This window comes from Engraulis encrasicolus, chromosome 2, assembly GCF_034702125.1.
Source record: "Engraulis encrasicolus isolate BLACKSEA-1 chromosome 2, IST_EnEncr_1.0, whole genome shotgun sequence".
NCBI lineage: Eukaryota > Metazoa > Chordata > Actinopteri > Clupeiformes > Engraulidae > Engraulis > Engraulis encrasicolus.
In genome coordinates, this window is record NC_085858.1 from 55,935,279 (window position 1) to 55,956,856 (window position 21,578).

General features: G+C 44.6%; 1 protein-coding gene and 1 long non-coding RNA gene across 4 annotated transcripts in view; both read left to right on the forward strand.

Annotated features, from left to right (window-relative positions):
* The window catches only part of LOC134442167 (microtubule-associated serine/threonine-protein kinase 1-like), a 106,360-nt gene extending 91,438 nt beyond the window's left edge, over positions 1–14,922 (forward strand). The window contains exons 20-27 of the mRNA XM_063192447.1: positions 504–664; positions 3,174–3,442; positions 4,603–4,875; positions 5,539–5,768; positions 6,535–6,657; positions 7,569–7,705; positions 8,965–9,155; positions 11,312–14,922. Coding sequence (XP_063048517.1) covers positions 504–664; positions 3,174–3,442; positions 4,603–4,875; positions 5,539–5,768; positions 6,535–6,657; positions 7,569–7,705; positions 8,965–9,155; positions 11,312–13,368 — 3,441 coding nt within the window. The 3' untranslated portion in view covers positions 13,369–14,922. The remainder of the gene's footprint in view (positions 1–503; positions 665–3,173; positions 3,443–4,602; positions 4,876–5,538; positions 5,769–6,534; positions 6,658–7,568; positions 7,706–8,964; positions 9,156–11,311) is intronic.
* A 2,121-nt stretch (positions 14,923–17,043) lies between these two features.
* LOC134463701 (uncharacterized) lies at positions 17,044–21,287 on the forward strand. 3 transcript variants are annotated; one of them, XR_010037796.1, is made up of 5 exons: positions 17,825–17,936; positions 18,632–18,646; positions 20,011–20,098; positions 20,983–21,003; positions 21,153–21,287. It is a non-coding gene; the product is annotated as an uncharacterized LOC134463701 (long non-coding RNA). The 3 variants fall into 3 exon arrangements; XR_010037797.1 differs by lacking the exons at positions 17,825–17,936; positions 18,632–18,646 and adding an exon at positions 17,044–17,134; XR_010037795.1 differs by lacking the exon at positions 18,632–18,646 and having other exon boundaries at positions 17,832–17,936; positions 21,153–21,286.
* Positions 21,288–21,578: the final 291 nt, after the last annotated feature.

Consider the following 21,578-nt stretch of genomic DNA (forward strand, 5'->3'; position numbering starts at 1 on the left):
CATTCGTGTTAAATTTGCTCACTTCCAAAACAGCTGTCTCTGTTTCGTTGCTGAGTCTTTTATCCAGACAACATAGTTAGTAATCCGTGCCCACACTGTGGATTGAACCTGTCCTGTCCTGTCCTGTTCTGTCAGTGCCTATTGAAAGTCTCTGTGTTATTTAACTATACTGTAGGTGTACTGTACTGTACGTATGATTCATTCACATCCAAACAGCAGCTAATAGGCCTTTACTGTACCTGCCAGACTCAGTGCTTTGTGTTCACACTGATCAACACTGGTATTTGTAGTCTACTACTGTGCCCTTGTGTATTGGAACACATTGACGGGTGTCAGTTTTTAGAACTACAAGCGTACATGATTCCCTAATATCCAAACCGCCGTTTTATTTCTTGCTCTGTCCATGTCCACAACTCACAATGATAAACCCTGGGATTTGTAGTCAACCAGTGTGCCGCTGTGCACTGCAACTCAATGCCGGGTGTCTGTCTGTGGAACTACAGGTGTACAGCAGCATGGAGCACCTGTGCCAGCTGGAGCACAAGCCCTCGCCTGTCACCCGCAGGGAGCACAAGGGCCACCGCGAGGACCGCGTCACCAAGAGGGAGAGCCTGGGCAGCCTCACGCTCAGGGACAAGACCTGGAGGACCGGCTCCCCCGAGATGTAAGGCCACGGGGCATCAAGTTAAAGGGATAGGCCAGTGTAAATGCTGAGAGATGTAAGGCCACGGCTTTCAGGGTAAAAGCCAAGGAGACACTATGCCAGTGTATAATGAATGAGCTGTGGGTTTAACCAGTTAAGACACAGGGTTATAGATTTGCTGTTGCCAGAATGGCAATGACGAAGTCGTAGTGCATTACTAGAAGCCCTGTGTTATGTCATAGTAGTGTAGGGAAGTGAGTGAAAGCCCATTGGGAAACTCTAACTCCCATTGTCATTGTGACACAGCACTCTACAGCACACAAGTGAACACTGCACAATGCACAATGCACACAAGTGAATTGCATTTATGCCTCACCCGTGCAAGGGGGCAGCCCTCAATGGCGCCCCTAGGGTGCAGTGCGGCGGCACGGTACCATGCTCAGGGTACACCAGTCATGGAGGAGGATGGGGGAGAGCACTGATTGATTTCTCCCCCCACCAACCTGGCGGGTCGGGAGTCAAACCAGCAACCTTTAGGCTACAAGTCTGACACCCTAACCTCTTACCCATGACTGCCCTTATAGGGATGCGTAGTTGGTAGGATAGTACTATTATAGTTCAATTTTCAATGACTATTATAGCGTTCCACTGGTGGCAACGTTAACCAATTAAGACCAGCTATAGCATCAGTGTTTAAACCACCTGGCTGCAGTTTAGACCAGCTGTAGCATCGGTGTTTAGACCACCTGGCTGCAGTATCTATTCGTATTTACCTTTACCAGTTGACAATTCTGCCCGTTAGGTCTTAATGGGTCAAAGGAAGGTATGCCAGTGTAAAATGAGCCGTGGGTCCATTCAGGTCATTTTAACACTGGAGTCTACCAGACATCTGCTTAATGTAATGTAACGTACTGTACTGTAGTGGAATGGAATGGAAGATTTCTGCACGGCTCATGAGCAAGTATATTTCTGGAAAATGGTACCCTCATAATGTGAAAATGGTACCCTCATAATGTGAAAATGGTACCCTCATAATGTGAAAATGGAACCCTCATAATGTGAAAATGGAACCCTCATAATGTGAAAATGGAACCCTCATAATGTGAAAATGGAACCCTCATAATGTGAAAATGGAACCCTCATAATGTGAAAATGGAACCCTCATAATGTGAAAATGGAACCCTCATAATGTGAAAATGGAACCCTCATAATGTGAAAATGTTCCGCCAGTGGAGTGCTGTACTAGTCATTGACAAGACTTCAATACCGTACTGTTACGCTACAATGACATTACACAGAGCCTTCAGTGATACATTACGAATCATCATTGCCATTCTCACAAAAGATCATTCATAATAGGGGCCTTGTCTTAAATGTTTAAGATATGTGACAGAAAAAAGCTAAAAAAAATAAATAAAAAAAACCCAGCTGTTTTATTGAGTATTATTGAGAGTGAACAATCACTGTCGGGTTTTGCATCATCCTCAGTCAACCCTACAACACTGGAAGGCAAAATGAGTTTTCATTGCAAAGACAATCACTGTCACGTTTAGCATCAACCTCAGCCATCCTGACGACATTGGAAGGCAAACCAATCATTGCAGGGAACAAAAGTCATTAAAAGCACAGCAGGATTGAGCATGTGACTTGTGTGCGATCCTGCTTGTGACTTGTCTGACGTCCTGCTTGTTAAGATTCCAGAGTTTTCCTCTGCATGCCGCAACTCAAGCATTAAATTCCGCCAGCTGCATCATTCTGATTACTAGGTCTGGCGCCGGCGTTCAATAAAAACTGAAATTAGTTTGATGCTGAGGAGCATGGCTGCCCGGTGTGAGCCATTGGATTTGAAAGAGTGCTGCCAGAATAATAAGTACGTTTGGTCGTCTTCTCTCTATTGCTCTTTTGAGAGACAGTTTTGCTTCAAACCTGGAAGACAATGAAAGGTATTACGTCAAATACCCGATTCTGCTCTGTTTTTGTAAATATGGAGAAGAAACACCATGGTTAAAGATCTTACATTTTCTACCATAGTTCCCTTGGCTAGAGCAGTGCTTCCCAACCTTTTTTGTCTCATGTACCCCCTAAGCCTTTTCGTTGTGCCATGAGTACCCCCTAACTCGTGTTTTACATCGCCTTTTCTATTCCAGTGTGACTATGCTCCATGCATTTGTTAAAATTAAAAATTTCCAAGTACCCCCTGCACTGTGCTCGCGTACCCCTAGTGGTACACGTACCCCTGGTTGGGAAACACTGGGCTAGAGCACTAGGTAGAAACACTAGGTACCGGTAATGTTTTACTCACTGAATAAACACTAGTCATACTCACAACAATTACTACTAATACTAGTCACCTTAACACAATTGCCATTAAAACTATCAATCTGTTCCTTCTCATGGTTCTCTCCATCTCCTCTCTCCTCCATCCTCATGGCTCTCTCCATCTCCTCTCTCCTCCGTCCTCATGGCTCTACTCATCTCCTCTCTCCTCCCTCCTCATGTTCTCTCCATCTCCTCTCTCCTCCGCCTATAGGAAACGTCTCTCCTGTTCTGAGTCCTCCTTCACTGAGAGCGACTCCAGTCCTCCGTCTGGCGTGCGGCGACGCTTCTCGGCCCTGATGGAGACGCACCGCTTCGCCTCGCCACTAGAGGCCGACGGCGAGGGCCACTCCACCACCACCACACACACGCCCGCCGTCAAGATCAGGGGCACGTCTCTGGAGGGGGCCACCCTGCCTGCCCTATCCAGCCTGGCGGAGCTCACGCACATCCCCAGGGAGAGCGGCGGAGCCCTCGCTGGAGGTCAGTTAGAGCAGTGGTTCTCAAACTTTTCCCATCATTCCCCCTCTGCGGAGGGTCTGGATGCTTCTGAGCCCCCCCAAGCAACAGCAGTACTTGCCTTTCCAATGTTATTCAAATTTGCAATATAACATTGTGATATAACATTGGTGATATTGTAAAAATGTATTGCTTATTGGAGAGAGAAAATAATTTCCTTGGGGGGAAAAACCAAATCGGATGTCACAGGCCCCCCCTGCAATGCCTCCGCGCCCCCCCAGGTGGGCTTGCGCCCCACTTTGAGAAACACTGAGTTAGGGTATAGTTATGTGTGGTGGGGTGGGGGGGCGTCGAAAACGAATAGGCATATTGATCTGGTCTGTCATATGTTTTGTTTTAGGTGTATTATAGTCTATCTATATTATTTTCCTGTCATATGTTCTGTTATTTGTATTGTTTTAATGTATTATGGATTATATAGATGTTATAGAGTATAAACACTGCTTACCTGTTAAGCATATTGACTTGCTTATATACTTTATTATCTTGTTGTATGTTTCTGATATATTGGTAAGACATTTTCTTTATTTTTTCATTTGTATTCATTATTTCCTTCTACAGCATATACACTATAACACTATTTACATCTTGAAAGTTGTTCACACTGTTGGGTATATAGTATATAAAATATTTAGTATATAGTCTATAAAATAGACCTACTGTACATAAATAATGTCCATTTAGATTGAGCTGGGCATCCAGAGTCACTTGTTCTTCATAATCTAAGACAGATTTATAGTTCATGAAAGGATTCCAAATCGGATTCCTCATAAACATTCAAAGTATGCTCAAAATCAATGGACCTGCGTAAAGTTGTTTTTATGTTTACCGTAATGATCTAGATACTCCCACCCCCATCTACATCCCCCATCTTCAGACCTTCATAAACTTTCCTAAATACCCGGTTGCTGGTTACACGTATGCAGATATTTTCAAATGCAGATATTTTCTTATCCGTTTTCGTGTAAACACAACCTGTGGATAAAAAAATTGAAACCATTCCAAAACTTTGTTTATGTGTAGACGAGAGGCCAAAAGCAATGCATTTTCAAAAAAATATTCATATATGTGCGTTAACAGCTATTTAATGATCTGGATTTTCCCCCAACCTTACCCCTCCACAGAAAAGCATCTCAGGCCAGCAGACTCGGCAGCAGTGGGAGCCACGGGCGTCGGTGCAGCCATGGGCCCCCACCCTCCAGGGGGCACCGCCTCCTCCAGGGAGCTGCCAGCTTCAGGGGACCCTCTGGGGCCTCGGGGGGCCACCAATGACCTGGTCCTGCGGCGCGTAAGGCAGCAGCAGCTCTCAGCCGACGAAGACAAGAGAAGCCCCCGCACTGGCACCAAGGTCATCAAGTCAGCCTCCGCCACGGCCCTCTCTGTCATCATCCCCACAGGTATACTATACTGTACATACCAGCTCCGCCCACCAGAGGGAGATCAATAATAAAGTGTGATCTATTCAGCCTTTTACAAATGAAATGAAAGACACTTCAGTTTTTGAATGAATAAAATATAACAATGCTATACAATATATAAATAATTCATAATTTTGTTTTATACCACTTTATACTGCTTTTTACTTCACAAACTCCTATTTTGGAAAAGGCTAGACAGACGATTTTATATATCATTTTTCTTATCAAGACACTACTCCTGTTCCTAAATACCTTTTCACACCACCATTTATCGGTTGCTTTTCAATAATATATAGCCTATCTAATCTTATTCTATTCTCCTTTCTTTTCTTTCCCTCATCTCTTACCTGTCCCTTCTGCAACCCCCCTCCTCCACCCATCCACTCCCCTCAACAAACCCTTCACCAACTTCACACCTACCTTCACCTCCCTCCACCTTTCCCTTCACTACCCTCCTCCTCCTCCTCCTCCTCAACCTGCACCTCCATCACCCACCTCCACCTCCACTACCTCCCCCTTCCCTGCCCTCCTCCACTACTTCCTCCATCCTTGTCCTCCTCCTCCTGCTGCTCCTCCTCCCCCACCTCTACCTCCCCCATCCCTGCCCTGCACCTCCTCCTCCACCTCTCCTCCTCTCCGTAGTGGAGCAGCACGGCACGTCTCCGCTGGCCAGTCCCATGTCCCCTCGCTCCACCTCCTCCAACCCCTCGTCTCGGGACTCCTCTCCCAGCCGAGACTACTCCCCCGCGGTCAGCATCCTGCGCTCCCCCATCACCATCCAGCGGGCCGGGAAGAAGTACGGCTTCACGCTGCGCGCCATCCGCGTCTACATGGGGGACAGTGACGTCTACAGCGTGCACCATATGGTCTGGGTGAGTGGAGATGACATTAATACAAACGTGTATGGAGGGGCAGGTACTTACTTAAAGGGACAGTTTGGTCAATTTCAACATGCAGTTGTATTGCTCACGCTACCCTTGACTTGTCAGTACCTGGTGATGCCACGTTTTTCGGCTCAGCCCTTTCCGAGATATGAGCAATTCTAATGGGGGCAGCGTTTGTTTACATTTTTTAAAAATGAAACATAGGCCAACTCCAAATATTTTCCCAAAAGGTACTGCTGTTTGCTAGTTGTCTGCTGATGTTTTATAACCTTTTGGATGTTTTTGGGAATAAATAAAAATGTTTTTTTGAAATGTAAACAAAGAGCTGCCCCCATTACAATGACCAGGATCTCGTAAACGGCTGAAGAAGAAGAAAAAAAAATCTCAGGCACTGACAAGTCCAGGGTAGTGTGAGCATTACAACTGCATGTTGAAATTGACCAAACTGTCCCTTTAATATGTAAGGCAAGGCGAGTTTATTTGTATGGCGCGTTTCATGCACGACTTCAATTTAATGTGCTTAAAAATAAAAAGAAGAACTTTGAAAATAAAAGCAAATTACGCTATGTAAAAGCATGTTATTTATGATTGTTCAAGGAAAAACCTGCGGTTGTACAACATTTTTTCGTTTTTACAATTAAATGTGCTCTCTTATATTTGATGTTTAAAAGTCAAACAGTCCAAATACTTTGACAAATCAAATGACATTCAGTAGTCAGTGTACTTGACTAATGGAGTGTTTCTTTCCTGACAGCATGTTGAGGTGGGGGGTCCTGCCCAGGAGGCTGGCCTGTGTGCCGGTGACCTCATCACTCATGTCAACGGAGAGTCTGTGCATGGGCTCGTGCACACTGAAGTGGTGGAACTCATTCTCAAGGTGAGCAGAGCTCCCATAACAGAATCCATCAATCAATCAATCAATCAATCAATCAATCAATCAATCAATCAATCAATCAATCAATCAATCAAAATCATACATGGTAATTGTCATTCATTGTGCTAAAGATTAGAGAAAGAGAAAGGAGAAAGAAAAAAATATATATTGTGTTAAATAGTTGATTGATAGATAGCTGTTTTTTAAGACAGATGGATCCAGAGACGAGCTGTACCACATAAAGTAGAAGAAGAAGTACTGTTATAAATGTTATTTCAACACTTGTAGTATAGTGCTACATAGCTACAAATTACTGATCTCACTCTACTGGTATCAAGACAAGCTGGGCTACTTCACAGTGACTAGACCCAGGGATGACTGGAGCACTCAGCAACTTTTTTAGAGGTTTTTTATTATTTTGGTGCACAAAATGACTGACGTTTCGGCGCACCTGCGCCTTCTCAGAGACTCTGAGGAAGGCGCAGGTGCGCCGAAACGTCAGTCAAGTTGCTGAGTGCTCCAGTCATCCCTGGGTCTAGTCACTGTGAAGTAGCCCAGCTTGTCTTGATACTGCTGTCCTCGACGGTGAGCACCACCAAGGCTGAAGCGCAGACATCCCCTCTTCTCACTCTACTGGTGTTGTAATTACATCCGTAACAGTATAACAATATTTCTACTCTATACAGCTCTGCAAGAGACACGTAACTATTTATGAAGTAGCCATCTTGCATATTTGACCATGCCCAAAATTTCCATGGACCGACATTTGTGCTGCTGGGTATTCCATTCAGCTACAGTACCTGTACATTATGAAGTCAAATCAAATGTTACCATTGCTATGACTCTAAGACTATTATCCTTTTATGTGACTGTGTGACCTCCATGTCACTATTTTTCATTTGTTCCATCCACAGAGTGGAAACAAAGTGACGGTGACCACCACTCCCTTCGAGAACACCTCCATCAAGATCGGACCCGCGCGCAAGACCAGCTACAAGGGGAAGATGGCTCGACGAAACAAGAGGTCTGGAGCGAAGGAGGGCCAGGAGAGGTAAACCGTCACCGACGTTTATACAATGATATAAATATTAGCTAATACCGATATATGTAATATCTATAAATTGCTCCATCTGTCTTTAGGTTATATGGAGATGGCAGTTGGGTGCTGTCGGTCATAGATGTTTTAAAACCATAAAATCTGTCAAGTTAAATTATTAAGGTGTTTTTCATACCAAAAATAGACTATGAAACTGGACAGGTACCACAATTTCAACAGCGCACTATGCTAAAAATATCTGCTGGGACAATTTTGTGTGACGCAATCGAAATTCATTTTATTTGCATCGAACAGTTTCCCCTAAAAACAGTATTAATGAATAGCAATGATACAATGATGCTTGGAGATAGTATCAAATTGTGGAGTGCAAAACGAGCACAGTAAACTTCACAACATACGTACATCTCAGCCATAATTTGCACATTCACATAACAAATGAAGAGTTCAGATGAAAACCCCCTAAGTGCCTTTTCAGAAAATAATCTTAATTCATTTTTATTTAATACAAAGCTATCAAAATTGCATATGTTTTTTTATTTATGTAATATAACTATTTATATATATTATCAAGTACATGAATGTTAACCAAACCAACAACGGGGTTCTCTAAAAATATAGAAGTGCAGGTCTTCAGAAATGGAGTTAGGGGGTTTTGCATCTGATCTCTTCAAATGCACTGCACTGTCTCGCATTACTTTGTCTCTAAGGATTAGATGTACCGTCCGGTATATTTTGTTGTGTACATTTTCCTTCATCCCTCTTTCTCTGTCTGCTCTTTCTCTCCATCTCCCCTCTCTCTGTTCTTTCTCCACATCTCCCCCCTCTGCTCTTTCTCTCCATCTCCCCTCTCTCTGTTCTTTCTCCACATCTCCCTCTCTCACCCCCCTCCCCCTCTGCTCTTTCTCTCCATCTCCATCTCTCTCTCTTCTTTCTCTAAATCTCCCACTCTCACCCCCCTCCCCCTCTGCTCTTTCTCTCCATCTCCCCTCTCTCTGTTCTTTCTCCACATCTCCCTCTCTCACTCCCCTCCCCCCTCTGTTCTTTCTCTCCATCTCCCTCTCTCTCTTCTTTCTCCACATCTCCCTCTCTCACTCCCCTCCCCCCTCTGTTCTTTCTCTCCATCTCCCTCTCTCTCTTCTTTCTCTAAATCTCTCTGCCCTTTCTCTCCATCTCCACCNCTCTGCTCTTTCTCTCCATCTCCATCTCTCTCTCTTCTTTCTCTAAATCTCCCACTCTCCTTCCTTCCCTTGCAGCAAGAAGCGCAGCTCCCTGTTCCGCAAGATCACCAAGCAGTCCAACCTGCTGCACACCAGCCGCAGCCTGTCCTCTCTGAACCGCTCGCTGTCCTCCGGAGACAGTCTGCCCGGCTCGCCCACCCACGGCCTGTCCGCCCGCTCCCCCACGCAGCAGACCTACCGCTCCCCGCCCGAGTCCGCCTACCTGGGTCAGTGTCTGGCATAGCAAGGATAGCCCTGGTTAGGATGCAGCAGGGTTGTATGAAGTAGAAGCAGAAATACCCTTACAGATGCAAGTCCAACACTTAGTAGTATGATATTACAGAGTTGAAACCATGTCATATCATACCACTCGTGTTGTAATGACATCTATAAGAATGCTTCTACTTTTACTTCAACTCTAAGATGCACTGTCCAATGGACTCTGTGGTCTGCCAGAACAGTGTGCATGATGTAGTTCACCTCTGGATAATGGCCTCAGTTACATGGGACATTTAATTCCAAATTAACTCAATTTAATTACTAATAAAACTTAATTCTGCCCCCTTAATTCGGAATGAAAGGAGAGTACAATGTAAATTCGACAGGACTATTTAATTCTGTGTAATTAATGAGGAATTAAAATCATCCTGTAAACTTGGCCAAAGTGTCCCTCTACAGTAGTCAAGTCAAGTCAACTTTATTTATATAGCGCATTTCATACACATGTGCAACTCAATGTGCTTTACAAATACAAAGAGCCTTTAAAAGTATTTAAAAGCCAAAGAAGATTTCAAACATTAAGATAAAACATATGATAAAAAGAAAATGGAAATAAATAAATAAAAACACATAATTTAAGCTAAGTTGAAAAAAAAGCGCTACGGTAAAACATATGGTAGAATAAAAATTTAAATTAAATACATAAAATTTAAGTTACGGGTAGGCATCTGCAAAAAGCTTCGTCTTGAGTCTAGATTTAAAACTTGCAACAGATGGTGCATTTTTTATATCATCAGGAAGATGGTTCCAAAGCTTTGCAGCATAGAAGCTAAAAGCTGCCTCACCACACTTTGTTTTGACTCTAGGCATTACCAGAAAATTTTTCTCTCAGTAAATACTACACACACCCTACTGATCTTATATATATATGCCATACTCAGTGGGACCCGTGCCTCCATGCACTGATGTGGGTGTGTGTGGGTGTCCAGGCGCTCTTCTAAGACTGGTGTTTTTATTTTGAAACATTGAATATTAAATCAAGGTTTGTGAATATCTTAGAACATGCAAATAAGTGTTTGGAGACAGTCAAATTGCCCGAAGGTAGAAACCATAATATCAAACTGCCAATAGAGAAAAGGCATTATAAAACAGGCCCACAGGGGCCAGCCTAGTTGGGGAGGCTACCAATTTCTATGAGTATGTCTGGCATGGTCCCCAGTTAGAGGAACTGCACGTCTGCTGGGTTCCCTCTGGTGGTTGTGGCAATGAGGGGGCTAAAATTGGCACCCCAAAAATGGGCTAAACTAATGTCTTTGGCTCACTCAGTCGAATTTAAAAGCTGTCATTTACTCATCCCGTATATAATATGATGCCATTGAGTCTGATACCTGCACCGCAATATAAAATTTGGGATCTTTTCGTCATCCTAGGAGCTCGAAGCACTCCAAATGCATACTTTTACAATTGTTTCTAGCCATAATCTGTTTCCCTCCTATCTGACCTGTCTGCATCATGTCCTGACCTGTATGCCTTAGTCAACCTAAGTCATTTAAGTTCTCCAGTCCAAACACTTTTTTTTTTCAAATTTGTTCAGGGAAGAGGAAGTCCTAGGCTAGCCAAATAAAAAGTATTACAATTGTAACCTTGAGTGCCTCAGATTTCCTCTACCCTGAACAAGTTTGAGAGCCCCTACACTGATGAGCACCAAGGAAAAAAGGTGAAGACCGTGAAGCACTCACACTGACCCTGAAGCACATTTTCTGTTTGTTTTTTGACATTTTTTTCTAGTCATAGTCCAGTCTGTTTACGTCATAACTGTTGTCTATCCGTTTCCTCCCCTTTCTAACATAGCTGGGAAAATGAGAGGGGAGGCATAGCTAGTGGCAGAGCTGGGTAAATGAGAAGGCAGCGGGTAAAAGAGTACGGGTGGTATGTGGAGGAGAGGAGTGTATATTTATTGGGGTGAGTATATGTACTGTATATGGATGTCTTAGGATGTTTATGTGTCTTTGTGTGTAAATGGTGTCTGACATGTATTGTGAATGAGATGTGTACCACAAAGATCTAACTAATGCCAAATCTAATGGAACTGACTGTCTGATGCGAAAACAAATATCCCTATGGGACAATAAAGAATCTAATCTAATCTCTCTGGTTCCTCCAGGCACCTCATCTCAGAGCAGCTCGCCGGCCTCCAGCACCCCCAACTCCCCCGCCGCCTCCCAGCACATGCGGCCCAGCTCCCTGCACGGCCTCTCGCCCAAGCTGCACCGCCAGTACCGCTCGGCCCGCTGCAAGTCGGCCGGCAACATCCCCCTGTCCCCGCTGGCCCACACGCCCTCGCCCACCACCTCCTCGCCGCCGCCCATCGCGGGACACTCGGTGGGCAGCTCCAACACCACGCAGGCCTTCCCCGCCAAGCTCCACGCGTCCCCTCCCGTCACCCGCCCCAGGCCCAAGAGCGCCGAGCCGCCCCGCTCGCCTCTGCTGCAGCGGGTGCAGTCGGCGGAGAAGCTGGGGCAGCCTCCGCCGCAGTCCTTCCCCTCTTCGTCGTCCTCCTCCTCTTCCTCGCTCTCGTCCTTCACCTCGCCGTCCGTGTCGGGCCAGGACAGGAAGGTGGGGGTGCGCAAGCACGGCCTGGACGGGGGGGTGCTGCACGGCGAGTACCGGCGCGAGCCCTTCCACCACAGCGAGCCGCCGCTGCAGAGCCTCCAGGAGATCGAGGGGGAGAACGCGGTGGGCGAGCGGGGCACCCCGGGCTCGCCGGAGGACAGTCCCACCCCCACGCCCACCCCGACCATGCCCACCGGCTGCTGCAGCCCGGGGGACGACCTGACGCTCAGGCCCTCCAGGAGGCTGGGCAGGCAGGAGTCGCCCCTGAGCCGGGACAACTTCCTCACGGGGAGGGAGAGGGAGAAGGAGAGGGAGAGGGAGAGGGAGAGAGAGAGGGAGAAAGAAAAGGAGAAGGAGAAAGAGAAGGTCTCCATCACAGAGAGCAGAAAACCTGAGCATCAGCTTGCCGCCAAGTGCGCAGTCGGCATGGACACCAGATCCTCCACACAGACTGAGCCAGTCAAGGCCAAAGAGGCTGTTTTAGAGAAGCTCCAGCCAAGCAGCCAAGTCGCCACGACGGCCTCCTCCTCCACAGCGGCTGTAGCCGTAGCACCCAAGGTGACTGCCATCTGCCAGTCCCCACTCGCTAGTAGTGCACCCGGCACTGTAGCAGCCACCACAACGCCCAGCAGCTGTGGTGCAGCCAAATCTATGGCGAAGGGCCCACTGGGCGCGGTTGCTCTCACTCCAAGCCCGTTGGCTCGAGAGCAGGGGCAGAGGACCAGTCAGGCAACAGCAGGAAGTGCAAGCTCCAGCTGCCCTGTGCCTCCTCTGGGCCCTCTGGACAAGGCCACCGCTAAACTGAGCCAAGGTCAAGACAAAGCCTCCGGGAAGGGGAGTCAGCCTCAAGACAAAGGTCTTGCTGCATTCAAAGATCCCACTTATACCGCCGTCGCCCCAGAGGTGACTAAGCTGCAGGGGAAAGGAGCAGAGCCGGTGGGGAAGGATGGACCTGGTTTGAAGGAAGCTGTCGGTGCCAGCACTCAGAAGCACCTAGACACTAAGGCCAAAGTTCCGGTTCTTCCAGTCCCAGCCCAAGTCATAGTCCTGACTCCAGCCCAAGCCCAAGCCCCTGTTCCAGGCAAAACCCCTGCTCCAGCCTTCGCCCCGGCCTCAACCCCAGCCAAAGTAACTGCCCCCGTCCCGGCCCTAGCCCCAGCCAAAACCCCTACCCTGGCCCCAGCCTCAGTCAAAGCCCCAGTGAAGGCGAAGGAAGGCAAGACCTCAGGCATGATGTTCGGTCAACGGGGGACCCGAGAAGAGAAGCGCTTTCTGGAGGCGGTGCAGGAGGACCCGTCCTCCCCGTCGCCGACCGCCCTCTCCCCGTCATCCAGCAAGTCCCGAGCCGCCTCCCCAGGAGACAAAGCCAGCTTCGTCACCCAGCTGACCAGCGTAGCCAAGACGGTGCTGGGCCCCATGAAGCTGGGATCACAGGACGGGAGCAAGGCCAAAGACGGGAGCCCCAAATCGGCAGACGACAAGGGCGGGAAGTCTTCGGGGAAGTCCGAGAGTTCTTTCGGAGGACGCCGTGGGGCGACGGGAACGTGGCCCGGCCCCTCGGGCTCGTCCAAGTCAGACAAATCCAAGAGCTCCTCCAAGAATCACTGATCACATCGAGCCAATTCCCAGACTGCCTTTTCGTGAGGAAACGTCACCATATCTCAAGTTAGGTCAGTTAGGTTTCCTTGACTTCAAAAGGAAGACCCATATCATTTTGGGGGGCAATTTGTACCATGAGTTCAACAAGGGAAAAAAGTAGACCTAAGAAAGGTGCTTCGATAACTGTTGTCAAATGTGTGTGCACATGGTGTCATAATGTACGTATGTTCAACATCACAGGTGTACATAGGATAAATATGTATGTTTTCTTAATGCATGTTTCAGACTAAAAATAAGAATGAAAAACAAAAAACAGACCTAATGCTAGTGAACATTGTGAACTCCCAACCATCTCTTCTTCCCCCTCCTTCTTACCCACTCCTTGTGGGATCTGCATATCTCAAAGCCAGGTGTCTGGAGCTTGTACGTAGCTCAGATCAGATGTAAAAGTAGCATTGCCTGAGCTGTGGCCATGATGGCAGGTGGATTTTAGAAGTTTTGGATGTCTCAGACGTCTTAGTTAGATGTCATTCTTTACTCTAGAAGCCATCTGTCATAGGACACAGTGGCACATGAGTGTTAATGTAAGGCACGATGCATAACACAACCTGATGTGACAAAGTCTTATTTAATGGGTGCCATTACTTAAGATTTAAAGATGGCTGTGAGATACAATGATTACTTTTTTGTAACTGACTGTGACTGCCGCTGAAAAGCGAGTGACTCGAAATTGCTGTATGGCTAAGTGTATGATCGCTTGTGGAAAAAAAAGTTTTAAAAAAAGGAGCTGATGCCTTGGATAATATTTAGAAGCGTCGGACTTGCACAATGGTCGCTGAAGTTGCACATCGATGAGGTTTTGAAAGTTGAAACTGCTGACTCTCAAGTTGGGTTTACGTGGTGCACACACAAGGATGGGATGTCGCGAAAACAAAACCCGGTAATCACCAAGATCGAAAAAAAACCATTAAAGCAGGGGCTGCCAATGGTCATAGCCTCCCAGGCTGTCAAATAAATTGGATATCATGTGGTGTATAGAAAGTACATTCTGTGCATGCTTTCAAATGTGAAGTCAGAAGTTTGTTGTGTGTAAATCATCTTGGTTCAGTGTGCTCAAATGACCTGGAGAAGGAGCATGGTGTCCATCCTTTTCAGTGCACTGGCTGCATATGGATCTTGACAAATGGACTTTATTGATCTCTTCCTTGCTGTATGCAAAATACATCTTTGTTCTGTGATTGTTGTCTCATAGCAACAGATGGTGTGATGTCGTGAACAACGCATTGGAAGTCCTTGTAAAAGGGGACTCAATTCAAATCATTCGTCCAACGTGTCACCTCTTAATATTTTTTCTGGATTTTTTTGTTTCATTTGTTTTGTTTGTTTTGAATCTCATCTATTCTGCAACTTATGTTCAACTTATTAGTGACAAAGAATACCATCCACATGACGTAACACAGGGCCAAATCAGAGTTTTCTCACATAGATGTTTTGTGCCATTGTAGCAGTCTCATTCTTAAAAAGAGAAAAAAAAAAGTTACAGACATTTGTGCGAGTACATAATACAAACGAAAAATCAAAATGGTGTGTGTGTGTGTGTGTGTGTGTGTGTGTGTGTGCGTGCGTGCGTGTGTGTGTGTGTGTGTGTGTGTGTGTGCGTGTGCGTGTGCGTGTGCGTGCGTGCGTGCGTGCGTGTGTGACCAGTTTATGATGTAGTGATAGAATATTTAGCCTGTGATGTGTCATATGAAGGACTTTTCTGTCTGGGTGTCTGTTGCCTGTCTCTGTGTCTAGTTTCGTAGGCATAGATTCCTTTGCCTGAGGTATACAGTAACCTTCTTGTATTTGTTAGAGGCAGACGCTGTTAAAGAATGCACTTTATTTATGTATTTATTGATTTTTTTTTACACATTTTTGTGAAAGTATATGTATTGTATTTATTTTTTATTTATTATCTTTCTTTGAACGGAGTTGAGAGAATATCTGTGTCACATGAACATAGAAATATCATGTTCATTGTAAGAATATTTCATATTTTGTCTTATTTATTTGTGTGCTTGTGTCTGTGTGTGTGTGTGTGTATGTGTGTGTGCATGAGTGAAGCAGAGAGTTGCTGCATACGCTTCATAAAACTTTATTACAATTTCCATTTTCTGTATTGTTTATTTACTCAGGCAATGTTGTGAACCAATGCAAAAAATCTGAAGTGCAGTACAAAATAAAGTTGAGAAAAGGAACGCAAGGTGTATACTTTCTGTTTTGTTCCAAGTAGAGATGTACAGGATCCAAGATCCAGTTCCGGATCCGGCAGGATAATAGGGTTTTTCAGACTATCCGGATCCGGCAGCATCTTAAGCAGTGGATCCGGTATCTGGCAGTTACCTAAAAATCAGGATCTGGGGCATCTCTACTTTTTACGTAGCCTAGGTTTTTCAGTCAGTCTTTCACAACCCCAATCGCTGCATGGAGTGAAAGCCCTTTGGAAGCGGTCGTTGAAGGCAGTGTGGCAGTAAGCCAATGAGTCTTAAAAATAGTTTGCGCCAACGTAATAAAAAGGGCCCACGTGTGCGAGTTGGCTATGTGTTTCAACCCTTTCGTAGGATCCGGTATCCGGTTCCGGATCCGGCAGGATCTTAAGCAGTGGATCCGGTATCCGGCAGGATCCTAAAAATCAGGATCTGGTGCATCTAGTTCCAAGACCATATAAATAGAGACATGGTAGTGCTCACAAAGGCCCTGATGATGTATACAGTATGACGGTAGTTCAAATGGTGCCTGTTCAAATGGTGAGATGCAGAGAGGTGGAGGGCCGGTCAAAGGGGCCTGGCGGGCCGCATCCAGCCCCCGGGCCTTAGTTTGGGGACCCCTGCCCTAACCGCTCACCCATGACTGTACAATGTGCATGTGATAATGATCCATGTAGTTGTGCTGAACCGTCCAGTTTATTTTGAAGCATGAATGAGCAGTTTGGGGAAACATGACGTTTTGAGAGTTATTTGAAATGTTGTGTGCAGAACTGTAGGACACAGTAGGACACAAACTGCAAGACACAGCTGACAGGCTGGGCTTACACAATAGAGACAGGGAGCAATGCATTGTATGTAGGCAGCACACACACACGCACACACACACACACACACACACACACACACACACACACACACACACACACACACACACACACACACACACACACACACACACACACACACAAACTCAAATGCTGATATTGCATGGCTCTCAGGCTGAATCAAGTTAGACTTGTCTGTGCTGAAGCATCTTGCTTCTCTCTTGTTTATCTTTGTCTTAGTTATTATCTCTCTCTCTCTCTCTCTCTCTCTCTCTCTCTCTCTCTCTCTCACACACACACACACACACACACACACACACACACACACACACACACACACACACACACACACACACACACACACACACACACACACACACACACACACAAACACACACACATGCAGGCCCACAAACAAAATGATTGGCCACATCCCAACAAATATCAACCAAACCAAAAACTAACTGGACATGATAACTCATCAGAGGCGGAAGATGAAACAGATGAGTGGTGAAATGTCAAACTAAAGAAAATAGCATTGCTTACCATTTAACCTTTTTAACCAACATGACCTGGATCAAAGAGAATCTTTTAGTCTTTTTTTTTTCTTACAGCTGCCAGCTTCTGATGGAATGTATTCATGTTCTTTGTTCCAAATCGAGCTGTCAGCACCACACACTCAACATCAACATCAAGTTGGCAATGGTTCTAAGTAAGTGTAATACCAAAGGGAGCAGTGGTTTGTCCACATTTTTCTGAATTGTTTTATAAAACAGGTTCCGATGTATAGCAACCAAAAGCACACACACATTCAGGACATCACTGATGCTCTGGTGTGACAGGATTTTATTTTATTTTTTTAATCTGGTAAGAAAAGCATATTTAACTATCGAGTAGTGCATATACTGGCAGAGCATGTTAAGTTGTCCTGTAAAATTGTACAAATTGGTGCCTTGGCTGCTTTTCTAATCACACTCACTAACACATGCACACACACACACACATAGTGTACGCATTCACACACACTCTCTCTCTCACACGCACGCACGCACGCACACGCACACGCACACGCACACACACACACACACACACACACACAATTATTAGGCTACTCACTGAAATGAAAATGAAACTGAAGATAAAAATGTCTGCGAGAAGTTTTCATGGAACAAAGAACATGAATTCATTCCACCAGAGGCTCAACACAACCGTGACACCAAAGGGAGGTTTGTCTACATTCTTCTAAAATCTTCAGTAAAACAGAAATGCAACAATCACACACACACACACACACACACACACACACACACACACACACACACACACACACACACACACACACACACACACACACACACACAAATACACACTTGCGCACACACAGGACATCGCTGGCATTGATGTGAAAGGCTTCCTTTACAGTACTGCGTATATATACAGGCAGTGCCTCTCACACTGTGCTCAGTTTGATAGTCTATCAATCAAAGAGAGCCACAAGGTTGACAAGGTATGATTGTTGATTTCCTGTCTGTGCATATCATAGTCATAATATCATATCATAGTCTGGAGGCTACTGTTTAGATGGCCTATTGGTCTAGTGCACTGGTTCCCAACCTTTTTTTTCAAGGACCCATATTTTTACCATTGTAAGCTATGGTGACCCAATCGCGCGAGCGGCCGCACGAGAGGGAGTCACATGATACTTATTAATTATCATTTTATTCCTGAATTTGTCTTCTGTCAGATATAGAATAACTGTTTAATGTATCACTTACCTTGTGTTGCTTCTATGCGTATATTAGTTTAAATGCTTTGTCATTTATTCAACATGGGCTATATATGGTATTAAAATTAAAGCCCCTTAAACTCAAGAGGGCTTCGTGACCCATTGTGGATCTTTGGCGACCCATAGGTTGGGAACCACTGGTCTAGTTATAGTGTAGTGGATATGGGTAGGGTAGGTTAGTGTATATGAAGAGCCGTTTCAAACTCAAACTAATGTAAACTTGATGTTATCTGATTTTTCCCTCCCAAATTCAAATATCAAAGCAGTTATTTTTACGAATATTAACAGAAAAACTATTACAAAATAAATTGAATTTACAAAAAGAAAAAGGATATTGTTTTTGAAAATAACTCTTCGGGTATTTCTGTTGTATCTGAGATTTGCAAACTGATGCCTCTAATTTGATTGATTTGCAGTGAAATCACTTACGGGTGAGATGCCTGTGTTTTGGCATTGGATGTTCTTCATGCAACAATGTCTGTCATTTGATGCTGTGAATTGTCTTGCATGCTGTTAAATGTGGCACGATTTATTGTTCACAGCTATACAAAGCTACTGTATACATTAATTGTTCAACTTCACTTTACGTCACAACTTTGCTAGATCATTGGTTGCAATACATTTCAAGTCATTGCTATTATTATCTTTAAATGGGGCCTGTGTTGTAAAGGGTTTAAACTATTTCCAATTTTCCAAGTCTTCAATGTGAAACTTGAAACCCAAAACCTTTTTTTCTTCAAATTGTAATGTCATACTGTACAACCATTCCCTAAATATCTAAATTAAAATAAGCCTTAAAAAAATCTCAGGCCCACTTAGCTGGTTGACATTTGTATATGGAGCTGGCACTAGAATTTCCCCTTGTGTTTGTGGCCATATTGAATATTGACCTCAGTATGTTAGACTCTGCTGACACTACCTGTAGGTGGCAAGGGCAGGGGCCGCACATGCAGTATATCCCACTTGGCACAATCATGTAAATACAGAAGCTACAAAGTTTTGTTCACGCATGAAGTCATTGAGCAATTTTCATTTCTTCTCTAAAGAAAAGAGAAATGAGGCGTGGTAGTGCAGATAGAGTAACACAATCTCAAAGAATATGCAGGCGGTAATGGGTGTGGCCTAACAGTAAACAGAAGGTATTAAAAGAATCTTGACGGGAAGAATGTGCGATCAGGCATGAGTGTGGCATAATAATGTTCCCACGCTCAGACCAAAATAACCAATCAACCAAGCACTGCAACCAAATAATTCCTTTTTTACGGCAGGTTTATTATCCCTGCAATTTATTTATTTAAACCTTCCTTTAACCAGGAAGTGGTCCCATCGAGGTACAATAAGTCCTGGCCAAGAAGGTGGCTGAAAAAGTTATGCTACATTAACTTGAATATACATGCTGTGTTCAATAAAAAAATAAACCATACATTTTGATTGTATAAGCAGAATGTAGCCTATTTGTGACTTTGATGAAGATCAGAACACATTTTGCCCAAATCCAAATCCAATTAATTAATTAAGAATTTGAATATAGGCTCTTTTTTTCTTGCAACTGTAAGACGTGGTAAATAAGAGATGGTATCCTGTATCCATGTGGGCTATTCTCTTTCATTACATTCAGTACTGTGCAGCTTTATTCCATTTCTCAAAATATTAGATCACAATATATTTTGTAATAGTGGCAAGAGTCATGTAAGAGTAGTATTTCCAGTTCTACTGTCAGGTTGGAATAGCATAAAAAGTATTGCAGTTATTTGAGTGAAAGCAATAACATGATATGTATGGCACCTTTCCACAGTTCATTTGAAAACAGTGAATCCAGGTGCAGAGAAATCCATAGAACATGGAAAATTCATGTTCATTGTGTCTTCTCATGCTCACATTCGGTAAGATTTCTTCTGAAAGCCCCCCCAATGCATACAATGTAATGGGGACCCACACACAAAGATTGTCCAAAATTAAAGGTTCTTCAAAGAACCTGTAGAAGTCATTGTGGTCTGAGGGGCCCCAAGGATTAGTAAAGCATAGATGCAAATCAGGGCCAGTTCTAGTCAATCTGGTGCCCTAGGCAAACAACCCCTTTCCTTTTCATGCATTTAGAAACTGGCAACTGTAAACACAGCATTCTACATCTGATTGAATATAGCTGATCAAATACCTAGCCTATGAATAATCATTGTGAATGTTTAATTGTAATGTTTTATTTCACTTGTGTGCCCCTGACAAATTTGATGCCCTAGGCAACCGCTTTGTCTGCTTATGCCAAGCGCCAGCCCTGATAGAGAAGGCATGGTGGGAGTGGCATGGGGCACACCTTCGAAGTGTGAAGGGAAAGGGTGTGCCTCCTGAATGTGATGGCAGTGGTGATCATGCCAATGAGCCTGGCTCTTTAGGGTCATGTTCATACCGTAGCACCCAGTTGTTACCCTGGGGAGCAGGTCTTTAAGGCAAGGCGGTGTGATGGTGGATGCACTGTGATCATCCCATTTAGCCTGGTGCTTTGGAGAAGTGGTCACATCTATTTGTTACCCTGGAGACCAGGGTTTGGCAATACTCCTCCCTTTCGCTACAGTAATACACACCTTAGCGGCTATAATAGGCTATAATAAACTTGAACTTGAACTTGATAAAGAAGATGTGTCTTGGCGAGCATTATGATTATGTGTGTAATGGTGTGCATATCACATGTGTCATGTGTAACGTGTCATGTGTCATATCATGTCTGCTAATGTGTTACATAATTATGATTAATGTCTTGTTTCTCCAACAGGTGTGTGCACCAATGCCCGGGGTAGGCCCCTCCTTTTCCTATTCCCCTATTACCTATCTGCAATGACATTTCATCACACACCTGGATGGCAACCTCATACAGCACACTTGGAGAAACATTTTTTACTTTGGATTTTGATTTAACTGGTGTACCCGTTTTCTCTCCATTAGATGCATTTTATCCATTTGGTTCATCTGCAGGGGATACTTTTATGCCTGACGTATACCACAAGATAGTCCTGTCACAGCCACTCACTTACTTCAATCACACGGTCCAGACAATTTATGTAAGCATTGTTAAATATTCACCTGTGCATGTTCCAGACACATTATCAATGATGCTTATACATTACAGCAAGCCTTGCCAACTATGTTTTGTTGTTTTTCAGGTCGTAGAATATGGTTACCTTAACTTACGTTCCCCCAATCATTGGTATAATATCGCACCATTTGCCATAGACACTGAGAGAGCAAATGTTTCCTATCAGGAGTACACCACAGGCGATATTCTTCACACTGCAACTCAAGACATCAACTCCTACTTCCCCGACGTGAACTTCACTGCAACCTGGGTCTTTGTGGCCACTTGGGACAGAC